At 37.6% G+C, this 19,423-nt stretch overlaps 2 protein-coding genes across 5 annotated transcripts in view; one reads left to right on the top strand and one right to left on the bottom strand.

Moving 5' to 3' along the window:
• Nucleotides 1-5,527, bottom strand: part of esyt2b (extended synaptotagmin-like protein 2b) — a 30,838-nt gene extending 25,311 nt beyond the window's left edge. Inside the window, exons 1-4 of one of the 3 annotated variants that reach the window (XM_043244105.1) lie at nucleotides 4,666-4,807; nucleotides 4,367-4,539; nucleotides 1,282-1,323; nucleotides 192-326 (exon numbers count right to left, since the gene is read on the bottom strand). In XM_043244105.1, the coding sequence (XP_043100040.1) occupies nucleotides 192-314 (123 nt within the window). In that variant the 5' untranslated portion in view covers nucleotides 315-326; nucleotides 1,282-1,323; nucleotides 4,367-4,539; nucleotides 4,666-4,807. Of the gene's footprint in view, nucleotides 1-191; nucleotides 327-1,281; nucleotides 1,324-4,366; nucleotides 4,540-4,665 lie in introns of all 3 variants that reach the window. The other 2 variants (XM_043244103.1, XM_043244104.1) reach the window with 2 other exon arrangements.
• Nucleotides 5,528-7,243: 1,716 nt separating this feature from the next.
• On the top strand, nucleotides 7,244-19,007 carry dync2i1 (dynein 2 intermediate chain 1). 2 transcript variants are annotated; one of them, XM_043244101.1, is made up of 21 exons: nucleotides 7,244-7,743; nucleotides 8,030-8,083; nucleotides 8,163-8,820; nucleotides 8,928-8,983; nucleotides 9,126-9,368; nucleotides 10,158-10,232; nucleotides 10,441-10,660; nucleotides 11,003-11,099; nucleotides 11,220-11,349; nucleotides 11,520-11,631; nucleotides 11,741-11,835; nucleotides 11,958-12,087; nucleotides 15,864-16,036; nucleotides 16,156-16,318; nucleotides 16,475-16,582; nucleotides 16,951-17,012; nucleotides 17,116-17,167; nucleotides 17,287-17,447; nucleotides 17,566-17,697; nucleotides 17,864-18,087; nucleotides 18,236-19,007. In XM_043244101.1, the coding sequence occupies exons 1-21, from the start codon at nucleotides 7,729-7,731 to the stop codon at nucleotides 18,411-18,413; spliced, it is 3,138 nt and encodes a 1,045-aa protein (XP_043100036.1). In that variant the 5' UTR covers nucleotides 7,244-7,728; the 3' UTR covers nucleotides 18,414-19,007. The 2 variants fall into 2 exon arrangements, with proteins under 2 accessions (XP_043100036.1, XP_043100037.1); XM_043244102.1 differs by lacking the exon at nucleotides 8,030-8,083.
• Nucleotides 19,008-19,423: the final 416 nt, after the last annotated feature.

Genomic DNA, 19,423 nt, shown 5'->3' with positions numbered 1-19,423 from the left:
GACAAAATGGGGGGAAAGATTGGAGACTTATAATGAACCTGTCTGAACCAGTGAACCAGACTGGCAGTTTAACTGATGGTATATTAAACATCATAAACGATGTTTGTGATGATTTGCGCGTAGTCTAATAAGATGAACTTTTATACACTTTGCATGTTCATAGGCAGTGAGAAGTCTGTAAGCATGCATACCTTATCTCCAAGATCGATCTTGGTGAAGCTGAATGTACTGAGGTGGGAATTGGCTTCTTTGATAGCTGGCTCAATTGTTTCTTTAAACAGCTTCTCCACAAACTGACACACGTAAGGCCACATCTGTTTCACTGTCTGAAAGGCAAAGAGTGTACCCGATCAGTACTATGCAACTGAGTAAACTTAAGGCACTTCAGGCATCTTCACTTCTTGCTGCTATACTGACTTAAGTATGATAAATTAGTTACTCCGAAACTCATTAGTTATCAACCGTTTTTGACACTCTCTTGACTTCAAAATCTTCAGCGTGTGGAAAATATACTTTTCCACAACGGGGCTGTGTGATACGAGGTTCACAGTTTTCATTTAAATGGCTTCAGGACATGTTGTAACTTGACTAACTGTAAATAGGCATTTAGAACAGGCTGCCAAACTGGGACGGCACAAACAGAATTATTAAAAAATAAATTTAGCGTACCATGTCTGAGAGCAAAGAAATAACATCTAATACCTTTTAAATAGTTTAGAGATGCAGATAGCCAAATAATGAAAAAGAAACAGGATTAATGATATCACATTTATGAGCTACAAAATGCATGTGTGAAAGTTTAGGATGTAATAAAAGTATGACACAAGAGGTTTTATCCTTCTCAGTTTTGTCATCAAACATCAGTGATTCTGCAGTGTTTCATGTAAATAGTTTTGCATGATTTTGAATGTTGCAGACATACTTTGCAGAAGCATGAGGCCATTCAGGTACATAAATTACGCTGCTGGTCAAAATTCCAATGAAATATTCAAATCTGGCATGCTTTTTGAAGGCTGGGAGCCACTGAATGTATATGTACAATGAATATTTTAAAAAAGCCACTGATTTTGACACAGAGGGTGAAAAATGGTTGCTACGTGTAGTGTAACATGAGCAAAGCACACTGGATTATAGCACCAGTGTACAACCATTGTTACCTCCCCCCATAGAGAGAGAGAAAGAGAGTGAGAGAGTATCAGATACCAGAATATTGACTACAGATACACGTATATGACAGTTTTGGATGTTGATTACTCAATTATCATCTAATAATCCTCTCACCTTATTTAGCCACTCAACTCTTTCCACATCTGGATAATGAACCTGTTAAAGAAACAAATATGAGAGAAATATGTCATATTAATAAAAGAGAGCGCGAGAACAAGACTACTACTGTAACATGCTGCAGTGTCTTTGAAGAAACCCCTCTGGCTATTACACACACACACCCTTGGAAAATAAACGTTCAGGTTATGACAAAATAAGATAACTTTATCTAAACATGTGAAAGGTTCTCTTTTCCAATATGTGGCCTCCATGTGTATTCTTTTGCTTCAGTGGTATTATCATCTCTATATGTAGAGCAATAGGATCAAGGATGAGCATAGCAGCAGTTAAATCCCTGTATGCACAAACTGCTTAGCCTGCATTTGTTTCATGCAGTAGTGTGTGTGTGTGCGTGGGGGGGGTGCAAGATGACACACTAACTATGCTTTTTTTCCCCTTTTCCTTTCTAAAGCTGTGGCATTTAATGAAAGTAAATAATGTCGTTGGGGTCCAGTGTTGTTTTGAACCCCCGCTGACTTTTATTATATGGACAATAAAGATTCTTCAAAAAAATCTTCTGTTGTGTTCTACAGAAAAAATACGTCATGCAGGTTTGGAATGGCATTCTCACATAGCCAGACCTTCAGATTGACAACAGAAGCCCTGGAAACCTTGATCTGCTTTAAATGGCCAAGGACCACCCAAGAGACCAAATGACTGACAGGTAAATCAAGCATTCATGTTTCGCTCCGTGTCGCATCATGTTTAGGGGTTTGGAAATGTCCCCACAATAACAGAAAGAAACTCTCATACGCATTTTAAAGATGCTATGCCGCACACTTTACATATTTCACATACTTTTGAAAATGCAGCGTTTAGTTGATCCTGATAACTGCTCATCGGCACAGTTGTAAACACGGTGGATTTCTTCTTTCGTGAGGAGGTTTGGTGTCACGGCATCTTTGTTTCCAGGTGGAATGTTTAAAAAAATGAGACACACATGTCTCCTGAAATATAATTTAAACCAAACTAACCCACATGCACAAAAGAATAGCAAAGACATAACTAATATCGACCTAGTCTTCCCTCAAGTTTTGATTTTAGCAAGCTGTAATTTAAAAAAATTCTATAGCATCTCACTTTCCACATTCTGGTTTGCAAAATCTTTGCAGTGACTTGAAGTTTAACGAATGTTAATCATAAAACTCTCATGATTTATATCATAATATGACTGTTCAGACTGAGGTTTAGCAGACCTCTATCTGACTTACGCCTAAAAGTGGCCTAAACCAGAATCAAAAAGATCAGATTTCATGCGGTTTGGGTTGCTAACATTGCCATAAAAATAAAACCAGATCTGAGTCTATTAGCAAAACAAAACATCTGAGCATAGACTTAGTGACCACAAAAGACCCCTCTAATTAAACATCTTACAACTGAAACTTTAAATTACAAATGTCACGCATAAGCAAAACAAATGTATAGGGCACATTTGAATCTCATCACTATGGTTACACAGCTGCAAAACCATAAACATTTCTCTCCAAGACATTAAGCAAAAGCTGAAAGGAAAATCTCAGGTAAGCCACATCAGTTTACCTGAGAATACAAGAATACAATGCTCTCTCAGCCTAAAGGGATTGCACCCATAAAGCTAACCTCCTTCTGTATGTCCTATAATAGGAACATTTTAGTCTCAAGAGGCAAAATGTGGGTGTGAGACTTCCTTCTGCAGTGCAATCCCTCTGAATTATTTTAATCACAAAACAGTGTTGGTGCACAGCACTTTTCTCAGCAAGCTCTCCCACTGACATATTTTAGTCTAACCATCAGTCAGGGCAAATAGGTTTGGACACAGCTAGAGCTACTATACCCAGAACTAGACTTTGTGTGTCCCTCCAAAATAAATATTGACTATTTTGTTTAGTATTAATGATATGTGGGAAAGACACTGAAAGTTCCCATGGTAACTGTGTTTCTATGGTCACTAGAGATCTCTGAGGATTTCTCTACATAGACATAACCATAGACAGATATCTATGAGAATGTTCCTTTAAAAAAAAAAAAATTATCTAGAGATGAAACAGATTGTGGAGTTAACACAGTAAGGTCGAGAAGTAAAGAATAGATTCCTGACAGTGACATAGTTTGATGAAAATGTGATAATATGATGTGTATTAATAGATGTCGTGTGACACTAAAAACTCTTTCAAAAAAGCTTGCCTGTGATCACTGGCTTATATGTAAAACGTTATTGCATGTATTTATACATTTTGCTGCATGGAGCAATATATATATCCTACTCTATAATGCAAGCATGCTTGAAGTTTTTAGGGAAGCGATATAAGACAACACTTCCAGTGAACTACTGATTTTCTTCAGGTATCACACACTTTCCAGGAACCACAAAGAAACTGGACAAACAAGTCATCGGTGCTTGAAAAGATACTTCTTGGGTTTAATAGCATGGCACCACACTGCAAGATGTTAGCTAAGCTTTTTTGCACCGGCATGTTTACAATTTCTCAAGGCTCCAGAGAGTATCTCTCTTCACTATCATTCATCATTTCTAACATCTCGCTTTCAAAAAACTTCACATGGTTGAAGATCAAGTACAATCCTCAAAACCACATTGATCTAACACTTTAAAATCAAATCCAGTTAAAATTGGAAAAAAGGAAAATAATAATAATAATAATAATAATAATAATAAACACACTCACGTTTCCTTATTAACAATAGTATTTCACAATAAAATTACATATAATGCAGCTTTTGCCATACATGTTAAGGTAGCTAGAGTTAACTACTTCATTGTTATTTATAGTTGTACATGCTGCATTAATATTATTCTGTTACATTTTTATAGTATACAGACTGCAGGGCGGCGAATACTCATTTTCAACAACGCAGACTAACCTTGGTCCTCACCCTTCAGGTCAAAACATCTCATTACATAACATATATTTACTTTGTTGCACTTGGCTTTTGAATACAGCCAGGATGAGCAGAGGCTCAAGATAATGCTCATATGCAAGATAAAAATAGATAGAAAATTGGTAGAGACACATGCTGCATCATTTGGAATAACACTGTTCACCTTCACCCAGACGCAAGGGCACAAAGTCTTGGTCCGCCTCACGTCTGACAGCCTGGGGTCAGCTGGGATCCAAACTTAGTTATGTTTCATGCACTCAGAGTTTGCTGAATGGACACAATATGGAACCAAACAAGATGTCCATATGCAATACACTTGAATGAAGGAAAACAACCCTGAACAAGGAAATATATTGTGTTATCTAATTTCAAAACAAGTAAGCTGTGCATCAATCGCATCCCATTCCACCAAAGCATACTTCTTTTCTAGTATGCTCTCAGTGAAAGTGTAGTATAACTTACCCATGACGGTAACTCAGTTGCCTCCAGCTCCTGTTTAACCGTGTCCTCTTGCTCAAAAAACGAAAGAGCTCTATTCAACCTAGTGTTCTTACACACAGTGTTTCTTTTCCAAAAGAAAAATATCGTGAGCGCGATTAAAAGCCAGCTAAAACTGAACTCAAAATAGCCCAAGACATATATGGGGAAGATAATGACGAAGGTCTTGGCGAACTGCAGCCACGTGCGCGTCAGTTCACTGGCGCAAGACGCGGGGTCCCGGCTCAGCTCCGCGGGCGAGGAGGAAGGAATTGACCCGTTTGTCGGTTCAGTTTGTCCGCTGTCCTTCTGTCCCGTGGCACCTGCTGTTTGAGAAAGATTTCCGCGCACAGCCGTCATTATGTCCTCTGTCATATTCAGCGCGGACGAATTGTTACGCACTGCTGTCAAACCCGAACATCGCGCTTCAGCGTAAAAGCTTCGAGAGTAAACAAGGTACTGCTGATCATCCCGCGCCCGCGTGCTTTAAGTAACGTTTGTCTAAGTCAATTTGTCGATGTTTTCACGTTAGTTCGCCTGTACACCAGTCCATTTTGACGCGAATACCGGCTCGCTGTGCTTTAATCTAGCTGTGCATAACTGAAGTCCCAACTCGGCTGTCGCCAGCGCCTCTGCACGCGCTCCGTCTGGTTTGCTCTGGAGAAGCGCGTGCTGTTGTGTTGGTTTATGACAGACAGCTGAGCGCTTCACACACACACACACACACACACACACACACACACACGCACGCGGCGGGTCTCGGGAGGTCAGTGAGCGTCGCGGACAGCGCAAACTCGCCACCCTGAGCCAAGCAACTGCAGATACACAAACAACTAGGCGTCGACAGCGAAGCGACTCCCAAGCGTGTTTACTGTAATTAAAGAACAATAACAAGATGCAGTTCGTTTCGTATTTTTCTGATGGACTGTATGTGCAAAGGCTGATTGTGTCGTGTTCCCTGTCGTGGGTTCAACCCAGTTATATGCTTTATTTTACACGACTGCTTTAGTAAACTAAGATGAACCCGGGCGCTTCTATAATGTAAAGTTTTCTGATTTCACCCAATAATTTACGTAATATAGCTATTAAAAAATACTGTTTAATTCTCCTTAAGGGGGTACTCAACTTTATATTTACTACTAAATCATTTTTAGTTACTGGTTCGATTTACCTAAATGTGTGAAGATAAAATGAGCTGTTATTTTCAGTTAAAATGGGCCACCTTCTGAGTTGAATTTAAGCAGGAATCCTGGTGTTTTTTCCTTTCCGTTTTGCCTTCTAAATATGATGGTGTGTGTGATGTGTGTTTATCTGTGACCAACTTTGTGTGTGTGCATATTAGTGAGGCATGTGACATAGTTGTGCACACATGGAAAAGAGAAAGGGTTAAAGAGACATTTTAATTTAAAAGTGATAGTTGTTCATGTAAAGTAGCCTAATGTGAAACTATTTATTACAGACTATTTTTTGCTTTTTTCACACACACACGTTCACACTCAATTTTCAGGTTTTTACTACATTTTTTATTGATGAAAATCATTGAATGTATTGAGAGTCTTTTACCTCATCTGTTTAAAATTCTTTGCAGCCATTGGCTGTTAACCTTTTGACTGCTGCCATAACACTAATTGTTATTGTTACGAAAAGTTCATGAAATGTATGTTTTATTAAATTATTCGATTGTGTTTTAATACAATTCAAATGGATGTTCTAATGTAATTTATAACAGTTAAATGTGTTTTGTCAGAAATCTCTCTGTTTCACTTTGCAGTTTGACTGGCCCATTTTTACTGATCAGCTGGCCCATTTTACCTGAACACTGCCATCTCAAAAAATGTGGGGCAGCTAATGCTTCAAAACCTGCAGGGTCTGAACAGTTATATTTTATTATATCAAGTCAACCCAAAATGTTATATCAAACATTATAACAGTAATATATAATCATATATTATATAGTATATTATATAATATAATCAGAAGAACACGGTTAAATGTCATACATGGGTTTTTTGTTAGTGTTCCAAGCGATTAACAAAAATGTGGCCATATTTGTTATCACCCCACATTACTAGATAAGGGGTGCCAGACTCCTGGAGGGCCACAGCCCAGCAAAGTTTAGATTCAACCGAGATTAAACAATCGATCATTCAGACTGGTTACCATTAGTATAACCATGTTTACTACAAATGTGTCTAGTATAGCAAGACCATGGTAAAGTTGAGGAAAGCCGATTTTAGAACACATTGGTTTTTATTTGTACAGTGTCTCCTAGCAACAAGGCGCATGTTTCTGCATGAGTTTGTTGTGATCAGAACAACTTTAAAGTCTGGTAGTGTATGATGCTCAGTTTATTTTTTTTGTCACTATTGACAGAGTTTGTAAGTGTATGATGCCTAGTGTTTATTTATTTGTAGTATGATGTTACATTTGTTTAATTTGTTGCAGTAATAAAGCTACCTGACGCTGATATTACAGTAGCAAGTCTTAACAGTTTCTGTAATCTGGCTCTTGATTCTATTATTATAATAAATCAATCTGTTTATATTTGGTTCTGAATTCAGCAATTGACAAATGTATTTTACAAAGCCATTTGTGCCAAACTTTTTGGCATAAATGGAACTCTATTGTTTTTTTTTGTTTTTTGAAACATTTTATTATACATGAAACAACAAGAGGACGACTTGAAACGTATACCTCAACATATACTAATTCTTCTCAACAAGTAGGCAGTTATTGCAGATCAAGGAAAACGTATAATACAAAGCAAGCGCTGTGATATTTTGTTTTGTGCTACGTCACGTTAAACACATATTGTTCGATCTTTCGATTATCTAAATTCGACAGTGTTGCCATAGTAACATTAGTATCGAGCGATTGCTCTTTGCTCGATTGGATAGTCTGTTGTTACCATGGCTTGGCAGGTTACCATAGTAGTATTAAACTGCGCGTGCGCTTTAGCCATATAGCGGTATGGCGTTGAAAGCTGTCAACATAACATAGCATATTGTCGGATTGAAAAGGAGAGCTGAGAAGAAGATCATTGAAGCGATGTACCCTGTGAAGGTAAAACAAAGCTTATTACGTATGAAGCAACAGTTACGTAGCGATAGTTTTCCCCCTGAAAATGTCACAGCTAAACAGCACGATTAGCCACTCATCGATAGCCAAATAAAACTTCTTAAGTTACATGCGTTAGTTAAACCTCTTTAACTTAATAGCAATCTCCCACTTAATTCACTTATTTGAACACTTGGCATGTAAAGAATCGGCTTTTGCAGCATTTCGTTAGTCATGAGCTTTGTTCTGTACTTTTGTAACATGCTGTTCATTTTCCCCGTCCTCTCATAAGAAAATAACAAAAGAAGATACTTGGAAATCTGATGACTTAAAAGTACACATTCAGGTAATCTGCGGGTTTGTTTGTGTGGAAGAGAAAGACAAAGTTTAGAAGCACAACCCATTAAATGCCATTGTTTTGTCAGGCACACAATGAAGAGAGCAAAAGAAGATCCAAACGAGAAGAGGAGCACAGGAAATACAGGGATGGAGAATCTCTGGATCGCAGACACAGGGACCATGATCGAGATGCAAGGAGAGAGAAAGAAAAACTGAGAGAGAGAGAAAGCACACGAGAGAGAAGTAAACATAGAGACCCTGACAGGGATAGAAACCTGGATATCAAGAAGGAAGACATCAGGGACGATAGATATAAAGAGAGGAAGAGAGAACGAGAGAGAGAGAACAGACACAGAGATGGAGGTGAAGAAGAAAAAAGACATAATCGAGGTGAAAAAGAAAACAGTGAAAGGCGGAGGTATAGAGAAAAGGACAGCTATAAAGAGAGGGACATAGATGTGTACAATCAGGGGGACGGGAGTACAAACAGGGAAAGAGAAAAAGACCGAGATAGAAGGAGAGCGGAGAGAGACAGGGAGCGAAAGAGTGAAGCAGATAGAAAAAAAGAGGGGAGAAGAGAGGGAGAAAAAGAAGAAAGGGAGAGAGACAAAGAACGAGATAGAGAGAGGAGAGAAAAACACAGAGCAAAAGAAAGTGAACAAAATCGACATGAATATGAGGAAAAACAGAGGGACAGAGAAAAGAGAGAGAGACGCAGTGATAAAGAGCACTCTGGACACAAAGGTATGATCATTACTATTTGTGCCGAGAGAAAAGTTTTTTACAACCATTTCTATTTGATTTTTTTTTTTTAGAAAATAAAACAAATGGTATTATTTTTTGTGTTTCAGAACACAGAAGAGATAGAGAAGACAGAGAGAAGAGAAGAAGGGATAAAGAAAGCCATGTAAGCTATAAGATTGTTGCTATTTATAAGCGAGATATTTATCTGATAATATATTAATAATGTAATTCAGACTATATTCAAGTCAGGCTAGTCAACTGACTTGAATGAGCTCTGTGGAGCTGATTGTTGTTGCTTTGTACAGGTGGCAAACACTAGTCACTCTGGAGAAGTGGAGCAGCATGACCAGGAGTGGCAAGAGTCAAAGGATTATTTCCACAGCATCAAAGATGGGGATAGGAAAAAGGCCAGGGAGAGGGAAGACAAAGATGGACGGCGTGAAAAACGGCACAAGGAGCCTTCAGACTCCAAGAGGAGTGACCGAGAGTGGAAGCATAAAGATTCCTCAGGCCACAATCCGAATGAAAGGATAAATAGAGACAAAGAGGTATAAACATTTCAAATAATGTTGGAGATTCATGACATCCATTTCTTTTTTTCTTTTTTGGGGGGTCTGTGTGGTAATAAATCTCCACTACATATGTTTAATAACTTGGATAATTTACATATGTTTAATAACTCTACATAAGAAGATAACTTGGTTAACATCTATTAAAGCTGAAATGAGTGATCCAGAGATCCCTGTAAGGTTTTTGTTTAAAGATCACCTATAATTAGTTAAAGTCAGCACAAAAAGAAAATTCAAATTGATTTTATTTGGAACAATTTATCTTTGTTTTTTTCTTTTGTCGTTTTTTATCAAAACATCACAGAGGGAAATAAATAAGTAAATAAATAATATAATTTAGAAAAATAACATCCCTTAAAACTGTCTAAGTTAAGATTACGATTAGGATAAGACAAATCCTGAATGGAAATTCTCTTATTGTTCTTAACATAAATTTAACATAATGTTAAGTGATCATGTATAATGCAAACTTGAACCAATACAAAGCCCCTACAGCATATGAACAAAGAGTTCTGCGATTATATTTATAAGTGTTAAAAATAAACACACAAAAAGTAAGAACAGCCTTTCAGCCTCAGTTAGAGGTCTGACACAAAAGCCTTTGGAGTCACAGAACTCATTTCTCTCTAAAGCTAATATTTAAAATTGTTTCATTGCATGTCGTCTTCTTTATTTTTTAAGATGTTTCTGCTTTCTAGCCTGACCAAATTTCCAGTAAAAGAGTAAACACTTTGTGGCTAATGCGATTGCATGTCTTTGTGTTTCAAGGTGGAGAATGAAGAAAATGAAGAGGACAAACAATCGAGCAAAGATTATCATAAAGATTATGAGGAGGATTTTGAGGTGTGAAGCAGTTTAGTGCTTCCATTACGTGCATCACTTAGTACATAGAATATATCTAGAACATAAATAACTCTTATATCTTGGTATATTTATATAGGGATTATATTTTCCTAATATCTGATGTGAATCTTGAACCTGAATATAACAACGAATTTCAAATTTTTATCTTATTCCATTTAATGCTGGGGTTTTTTGGTATTGCTTTTAGGATTATGAAGACGACTTTGAGGATGTTGGTGAAGAGGAGGATGATAATGAGGAGGAGGAGGAGAATGAGGAACATGATGAAAAAGTGAGAGAAGACGAGAGAGAGTTGAGTCCCAAGAGAAGAGAAGAGATTGAAGCCATCCAAAGAGCCATTGATGAGGAAAATGAGAGAATATACTCTGCAAGATCAAAGCCTACAAAGTCAGCTGCCACCCAGAGAGGTAGTTGAACTAAACTTGATCTTAATTTGCACATTTTACTGTTGAATATGAACTAAGACCATAGAATACCCAAGACATGCCACTCATATAGTTTTGCATGGGGGGAATGCAGCCCTCAAAATGGCCAATTCCTAATCGGTAAAGTCAGCATGTCACTGCAGCCGCCAGTAGAAGTCCTGGTTGCTATAGAAACAGTAAGCATTCCGAGACTGTGCTTAGATCTTTGGATGTGCACTGGCTGATCTAGCCTGAATAATAAGCTTTTTACATCCCGCTTGAGCAAAAGATGGTCGCCGAGTGACACGAGTTGCCTAAAATTCTGTGCTTTTGGTTTTTTCACAGAAAAGCACTCTGACAGAAGACAAACGCATGGCAAAATGATCGATTTTGTTTCAGCAAAGCAGAGAGAGATCAGCCAGAAAGTGGTCAGGAAACAGAAGCAAGTTCTCTACCTTAATATTGATCTAATTAGACGTTAAAGTAAACACATCATTTTTTTAAATATAAAAAAAAATGTTTTTGTTGACTAATTAATTAAATTGACTGATTTGATTTGAAGGAAGCGCAGTGAAGAACTTCTGCGTCTGATTGATTTAGACTTCTCCATCACCTTCTCTCTGCTGGACCTACCTCCTGTCAATGAGTATGACATGTACATCAAGAATTTTGGAACAGCCAATACAAAACAGGTTAGAAACCTAGGACGTTGTAGGTACTTCCTTTTTACAAAGCAGCAACGGGGATATTTTTAATAACTTATCTTAAACAATATAGGCATATATTTACTTACATATCTTCTCTGTCAACTAGATTTGCATGTTGGCTTTTATACAATCTCATGAGATCACTGTGACTCCAGGCTTATGTGCAGTGCAATGAAGACAACACTGATCGAGATATACAAACAGAAGAAGTAGACTTGACAGACAAATGGACGCAGCACCCACCAGAAGCAAATGCAGCATGTGGAGGTATTGTGTTCAGCATTGATTCAGTCATTAGTAATGAATGCCGAATGGAAACATAAAAATAACAAATACAGTGTATTGTGTTTTGTTTCATCCTCTGAACTGTAACCAGGTTCTAGGGCGTCGCGAGACACTACAGATAAATCCACTTCAAGAATAACTGCTGATTCTCAACGTCTGACTACTTTTATACGTTCTGCTGCACAGGTAAAGAATAGTTATAATCAATTTCAAATGCATAGTAAATGAAGCAATAAACTAATGAAGTTCTACTCACTTAAAATGACTATTTAATTGTTTGTTTATTTATTTATTTATTTGTATGTCAGGTAATGGCTGTTTTAATAGAGGAGAATATGGCAGAGAGTAATTCAATCAGAAGACTTCGCTCTCAAACAGACTCACTGTCCTTTAGTGATGGCTGCATTCAACTCAATACCAAACTCCCCTTTCTTCATGGTAATATTTTCATTAAAATTACATTTACTGACAATTGGCAGTGTTTGAGTGATGGATACATGGATGTGATTAGAACTACCTAAAATGATAGAAACCAAAATTTATTAGTGTAATTTAAGTTCGGCTCATGTGTTGCAGACCTCACCAACAGATGAGAAATTGTCTTTTAAAAAAAAAAAGGGAGAGAGACAAGAGTTTGCTGTTAATGCAGGTAGTCTTCTGTGTTGTCACCACAGCAAATCAAGCTCTCAACTGTCACTGAAAATGCAGCTTAAATATCTTCAAATACACACATTATACATCTTAATGTAGTGAAAAAATGTGTAAGATACATGTAGATACTACACACGTGCAAACAGCAACTAATATACAGTATATACAAATACCACAATATTCTTGTGACCCAAATTCAATGTGGGTGGCTCACACTCTCTTAGACATAGAAAATTATACCTTGCAACTTTTTTTTTTTTTTTTTTTTTTTTTTTTTTTTTGGTTACTCATTAACTCTCATATTACTTATTTTCTTTCAGTCAGCACATACAGGGTGAGTAAATGTCTGGTATGGCAATAAAGGTTCAGATAGGGGTATGTAAAATTAAGGTAAGTATGTTGGTGTTTGTGAATGATAATATGGTGAATAACACCTTATGGGTATTGCTTTTGTCCCGTAAACCCCTACAATGTTAACTGTTGTTTTTGGTTGTAATTCTGGCTGACAAAGTGCTCCTGTCTCTGGTAGATCGCCTCAGCTCAGGATTATCAGAGACTATCAGATCAGGGTGACCTGTGGCTTCATTAAGCTTTATGCATTTGTTTTCTCTGTCTGCATCTGTCTATGATGATGGGATTGGATCAGGTTCATCTGGTGGTTGAATCTCCTCTGGGTTGTCACTTATTCTCACTGATACTTGCTTTCTATTTTTTTCTTCTCTTACAGAGGATTCTCCTGGACTAACTAGGCTCTGCTGGTAAGTATTCTGTCTCCTTTGCTCAGTCCAACTTGCAGGGATTCTCAGCCATTACTCTTCAGTATTATCCTCATCTGAATCAGTTGTATCAACGTGGCAAACAGATTTTTTGTTCCCTTGGTTGTGGTGCTGTCTCCACAGGTAAGTCATTTACTAACAACAGCAAATTTTAGTGTAAATCTCTTGTTCCTTTTATTATTTTAATATTACATTCACAGAATTGTCTGAAACTTGCTCCTTTACCACATAAATAGTTTTCTCCCAGTATGATCTGAATTTTCCTGGACCTCCATGCTCTCTAAGGTTTTTGGCAAAGAACTCTGTGTCCTGATTTTTAAGACAACACTTTTAACTTTCAGATTACACTGAGCTTTGCTTGTCTGCTGTTCTCATAGTCGACTGGTCAACAAAACCCTAATAGGACACCCCCCCCCTTGGGTGTTTTCACTGTTTTTTTTTTGTTTTGTTTTTTTATTCTTGATGCATGGGCACTTCTTTGATGCACTCCTCTACTTCCCTTTTTATAAGTGGTCAATAGAACCTTTCTCTCATCAGGTGAAGTACTCGTACTGTAAGTATTCCAAAGCAAGTTACTTGTACAGAGCTGGGAGAACAAACTGTTTCCTCTCATTAGTCTGCCTGTAAAGACAACCATCCCCCAGAAGTAGTTTGTTCTAATCATAAAGGAGTTTCCTGGCGACTCTGGTTACTTCTTTCTTCATGTCTTTATCTGGTATCTTGACATCTTCTTTCATCTGAACTGCCTTTAAGATCACTGGATCTTTCCTTTGAGCTCTGGAGAGTTCAGCTTTACTTATTTTTGGCAACAACAAACATTGATGCTGGTAAAAGATAGCTCCGAGACGTTTTTCTGATGCATCGGTGTGAAGTGTGAATGGGAGGTTAAAGTTTGGGTAAGCCAAAACTGGTGGCTTCATTAACTTGTCAATCAGTATTTCAACAACAAAGATTGGGACGGCTGGTCAGTGTCTATGGAAGAGATGCTGAGTGCCGCAATTCAGGCAACATCCTTCTTTTTAGCCATATGAGTACAATCCCAGACTGCTTCCTTGATTTCTGGTGTCAGGTCCTTTGTGCATACCTATATTGAGGGAAATGCATGATAGTGTGTCAGCATCAGTATTTACTTTACCAGGCCATTATCTGATATTCAGATAATTCTCCCACCCAGCGATGGTCAACTGCATTTAGTTTTGCTGTGCTCATTACATAGGTCAGAGGATTATTGTCTGTATAGATGAAGTATGGGGCATAGGACAGGTAGTGCCCAAATTTGTCACACACAGTCCATTTCAATGCAAGAAATTCAAATTTACCACTTTATATTCGGTAATTCTTTTCACCTGGTGAAATTGTTCTTGAGGCATATACAATTACTGTCATCTTTCCATCCTAATGCTGGTACAGGATAGCTCCGAGACGTTTTTCTGATGCATCGGTGTGAAGTGTGAATGGGAGGTTAAAGTTTGGGTAAGCCAAAACTGGTGGCTTCATTAACTTGTCAATCAGTATTTCAGCCATTCTCTGATCTTTGAATTTCCACTCTACAGGAGTCCGGGAAGGCAGTTGTGGGCCTTTGGCTGGACTGAACCTGTTTCACTCCTGCTATTGTTTGGAGTAGTTCAGAAATTGGCTTGGCTATACATATATATGGATAAAAGAGAGATAGTAGCTTAGGAAACCAATGAGTTTTTTTTACATCACCGGTTGTTTCTGAAATGTTTGTGTTAAGTGACTGAGCTGCTTCAAGAGCTTTGGGATATATTCGCACAATTTTCCATTTGAGAACTATTACCCTGTATAAGAACTGTTTCATTTTCACTCTGTTTTGCAAACATTAATTCTTGGAATAACTTTATACTGCTTTTGTTTCCTTAGGTGTGACTGAAAAAACCCTTTGAGGTCCCCGTCCGTCATATCTTCCTTATCATCTTTAGCATTTCCTTATAGCTTCCTGGTTTTGCAATTTGAAGAATGCCCCAGATTAATTCTGCATCACTATAATTCTGTTTGTTCTCATCTTCAATTATATATAATGTCTAATCACCCCCTTGCATTTTGAATTCTGCGGTTTTCTCAGTGTGATTGTTAGGCTTTGCAGGATAATTTCTTTGTATCGCAGGTTGTGTAATTTTAGGGTGTTGTGTGGATGTTTTGATGTTGTTAGTGTATGTTTTGATGATGTGGTCAGTAGCAATAGATGTAAAGTGTGCATCAACATTAGCATTAACCTCAACACTGTTACATTAATAGACAGGTGCAGCAATAGTATGGACTTGTTTAATAGAATTCTCTTGCAAAATCAACAGTTCGGTCATACCTTTTATCTTCTGACTCTAGTAATTGTGTACTGTTCATAAAAGCATTGATGTATTCGGGCATCAGGAGCCGATCCGGGATGAGCCCCCACAAATCTGTTGCAGACCTCACCCTGGAGGTCTTCTCAACAGATGAAAAATTGGCTTTTATCTCTCTCCCTTTTTTATTTAAGCGTGTTTGCTGTTAATGCAGGTAGTCTTCTGTGTTGGCTGAAGATGCCCAGGGTCACCACAGCAACTCAAGCTCACAACTACACACGTGCAAACAGCAACTAATCTACACTATATACAAATACCACAAAATTCTTGTGACCCAAATTCAATATGGGTGGGTCATACATGTTCCATTTGTTTACAAGGAGAGGGGCCAATCTAAATGTTTTGGCTTGGCTTTTCAGGACGTTTATGGCACAGGTGGTACAGACCCTGTATGTACGATCATGTAAATATGTGCATCTACCTGCAGGTCGGCAGGTGAGTCTACTGCAGTTTTCTCACGTCCAGAGACAGACTCTTCTGTCTGTTCATCCTCCTTCCTCCAAAAGCAGTGCTGTACGGCTTGACGGTGAGACAATCATCTGTGTTTGGAACATCTGGGAACCATCCAGACCCCAAAAAATTCTTCTTTATGAATTTGAGGTATGGAGAACATACTTGCATTGTCAAAATGTATTGTTGATGTTTCTGAAATGAACTGTTGTCCCATTACAGCCAATAAAGATGTAAATCATTTTCTCCTATTTGTCTACCCCTCTCAGGTGAGGTGTTGCTGTTTCAGTCCTGGTAAAGTTAAACTAGTGTTTGCTGGTACAGAAGTAGGCTCAGTAGTGGTATGGGACCTCAGAGAACATTCTGGTAGTCACTCGAACTTGGTAGTTGGCAAAGAGGTGTGGACACTGCGCTACCCAACCTTCTCAACAGGTCAGTGCCCACTGCTTCAGCGGCTGTGTCTAAATAAATATATAATAGAAAAAAGAAGCATTTGCAAAACTGTGTATTTACCTTGTATTTAGGTATAAATATTAGTCAGGTCACAGGCTAAAACTAAACTGACCTGTATTTTGTGTATGGTTGCAGATGCTGTGCTTTCAGACGTGGGTCACCAATCTCCCGTGGTGTCCATTGAACCTGTACTGGCGGCTGCTGATACAAATTTAAAGAGCACACTGACTGCAAACATAGAAGGTAACTTGTTCAATTATAATATGTACAAATTATATACAAATATAACATTTCAATAAATAAAAACACTACAATTCAAAAGTTAGGATCAGCAATAAAAATGTTAAAGATTTATTCAGCAAGAATAATTCATTAATTTGATAAAAAGTTAATAACTTTAACTTTAATAAGATTGATTGACACTGAATGAGAAATGTCAAGCCTGCCATCACAGGAATAAATTACATTTTAAAACATTGTAAAATAAATGCATCTAAGTTGAACATAAGAAACTTAACATTTATAATAACCACTCAGCAATAGTTTGAACAACAGTGTATGTTTTGAGAACCACCAAAACAAATTCCTTGTTCTTTTGTGCAAAATCCTAGAGTCTCTGGGACTGTCATTCCAGTTAGGATCTCTTGATGAAAATGGAGTGTTAACTCTCTGGGTATGTCTGCATTTTATCAAAAACTTTCTTTCACATCCCTCTTTCAGTTCACACTGGTTTTGCAAGAAGAGATTAGTTGAAGTTGTAAATTTGTCTCTGACAGGTTGTGGTTGAGCTGCCAAAAGGAAATGATTCTGGTTCTCAAACAGACCTTGGTATCTAAAATATTTTTTCTATTTTCTATAAAGCTTTCCAACAATGTGTCCTTGCTGAAATGCACATCTATTAAACTTTATTCTTTTAGGTTTTAATAATGCTCCATCTGTCTCGGTAGGTCTTAGGCCGGGTGGTAAAATTAAACTACTCCACAGCTCCTCTCTACAGACAACTGAGAAACCTTCTCAAGATGTTATAAGGGGATTTGGACCTCCTGTGGGCCTTCAGTTAAAGTTCCTTCCATCTGACTCAAACCATTACTTCATTGGTACTAACATGGTGGGTGTGACATGAAATTGTTAAAGAGATATTTGGATTAGTGGTGTTTGCAAAAGTAATTCTTCTTGGTCTCAAGATGTTTCTTCAAATGTTTCAATATTTTCTTTTGTTACTGAAGGGTTTGGTTAGACATGGTACACGGCACAGCCTGAAAGTTCTTCCAAAGTTCTACAGATCACAGTTTGATAGCTGTAGACCAGTGGAGGTCACAGCACTTGACTTCAGTCCTTCTGGGGAACCCTTGTTCTTGGTAGGAACAGCTTTTATTGCTTTTTACTGTATGTCTAATTATGTATTTCTGTGTTTATACTTATGTTATCAGTGATGAACATGTTATTTTACTCCCAGTTCTTACAGGTTCTATCTGAAATATAGAATGGTAACATTGTATTTATCCCTTTAATTCATTTCTTCAGGTTGGCTGCAGTGATGGAACAGTCCGACTGCACTCTGTCCTGAGAGAAGATCCGTTGATGGAATGGTCTGGATGTTCTAGTGGCGCTTCCATTCTGTCAGTGCAGTGGTCTCAGACACGGCCAGCTGTGTTCTGTGTTCTGGATGCTGCCTCTGACCTTCACATCTGGGACCTGACTGTGAAGGATTTTGTGCCAGTTGTCACTGAGAATCTACACAATGACAGGTAAAAAGCTAGGACATCAAATATTGGATCTTTTTAATGTGATAAAGTTTTTTCTTATCTTGTGTCAAATATGTAATTAGTGTTAAAGTGTGTACCTCATGCCCTTAACAGTTTTTACAATCCTCTCTTTTCCAACTATTTTTCTCAGGGTGACAGCCATGGCAGTGTTTGGTGAGCCAGCCAAACAGAACGCATTTTCTGGCATTGCGCTCGCCAAGCAGTCCGGCAAGCTGGAGATTCAGTATTTTAAGGAGTCACTTACAGTGCCTAGTGGATATGACAAAGAAAAACTTCAGTCTTTTTTGTACAATGCTTTTTTAATATGAGAGAGATTTTCATCCAAATCAAGCAAAGGTCTATCTGAGCCCAGATTCAAATTAATTTCCAGTTAAATTTGTTATATGCAAAGGACACAAAAGAGATATTAGAAAGTCATGCACAGACTGAGTGAATTATATTTCCCTGTTACATCAATAAGGTACACAATGCTATGTTGATGGTGGCTATAGCAGCATGAAAGGAATGAGAAATATATGTTTATTACTTTTTTCAAAGTGACTACGCATTTTGGTGTGTACAGATAACAAATGAACTTCCCTGGCTTAAAATGTATTACATCTGAAACGTTGCTGATGTTAGTACATGATGGTTTTGTTGCTGTAAGCAGCATTTTGTAACCTTCAAACAAACAAAAGAGACCGCATGAATATGAGCTTGCTGTTGCTCAGGGATACAAATACATATATCCATCTTATCCATTTTGTATTATTTTACAGTAAGTACAGATGAATATTTAGATTAGCATTTGAACAGGAATATATTTTTTATTTATGGTCCCACTACTTCACTATACTGTATCATATTATTGTCATACTGTAATTATTAATTGATATTTTTATTAAAAGACATTTACATTTAGACTGTGTTTTCTCTCGTTCTCACACTTGTATTATTGGTAGAGACTGGAATTATACTGGACTATATTAGAAACTGGAAACTGTACTGTACACCGAGGACCATCACTCACACTATGGATCTTTGTCAACTTTTGGACTTCATCCAGATCGGATTCCAATCAGGTATACACAAAATCGGATGTGGGCTGACAGTCTGAACGAGGCATTAATAGTCTGTCTCTGGTTGCATTTTCAAACACTTTTTTGTAAAATATTTGTCGTCGTTACCAGGTCGATTAAACCAGCGCTGTTTCGAATTCAATTATTATTTTATACATAATTAAAATAGTAATGGTAAAATGAAAAAGGGTAGTAAAGATATCTGTCAAAACATTAGAACATATGGAAAGAGATAAATAAAGTGCATATTACGCGTAATA

The sequence above is a fragment of the Puntigrus tetrazona genome, chromosome 7 (genome assembly GCF_018831695.1).
Source record: "Puntigrus tetrazona isolate hp1 chromosome 7, ASM1883169v1, whole genome shotgun sequence".
NCBI classification, from domain to species: Eukaryota; Metazoa; Chordata; class Actinopteri; order Cypriniformes; family Cyprinidae; genus Puntigrus; species Puntigrus tetrazona.
The sequence above is the reverse complement of the archived record's forward strand: the minus strand, read 5'-3'. Positions and strand labels throughout refer to the sequence as shown.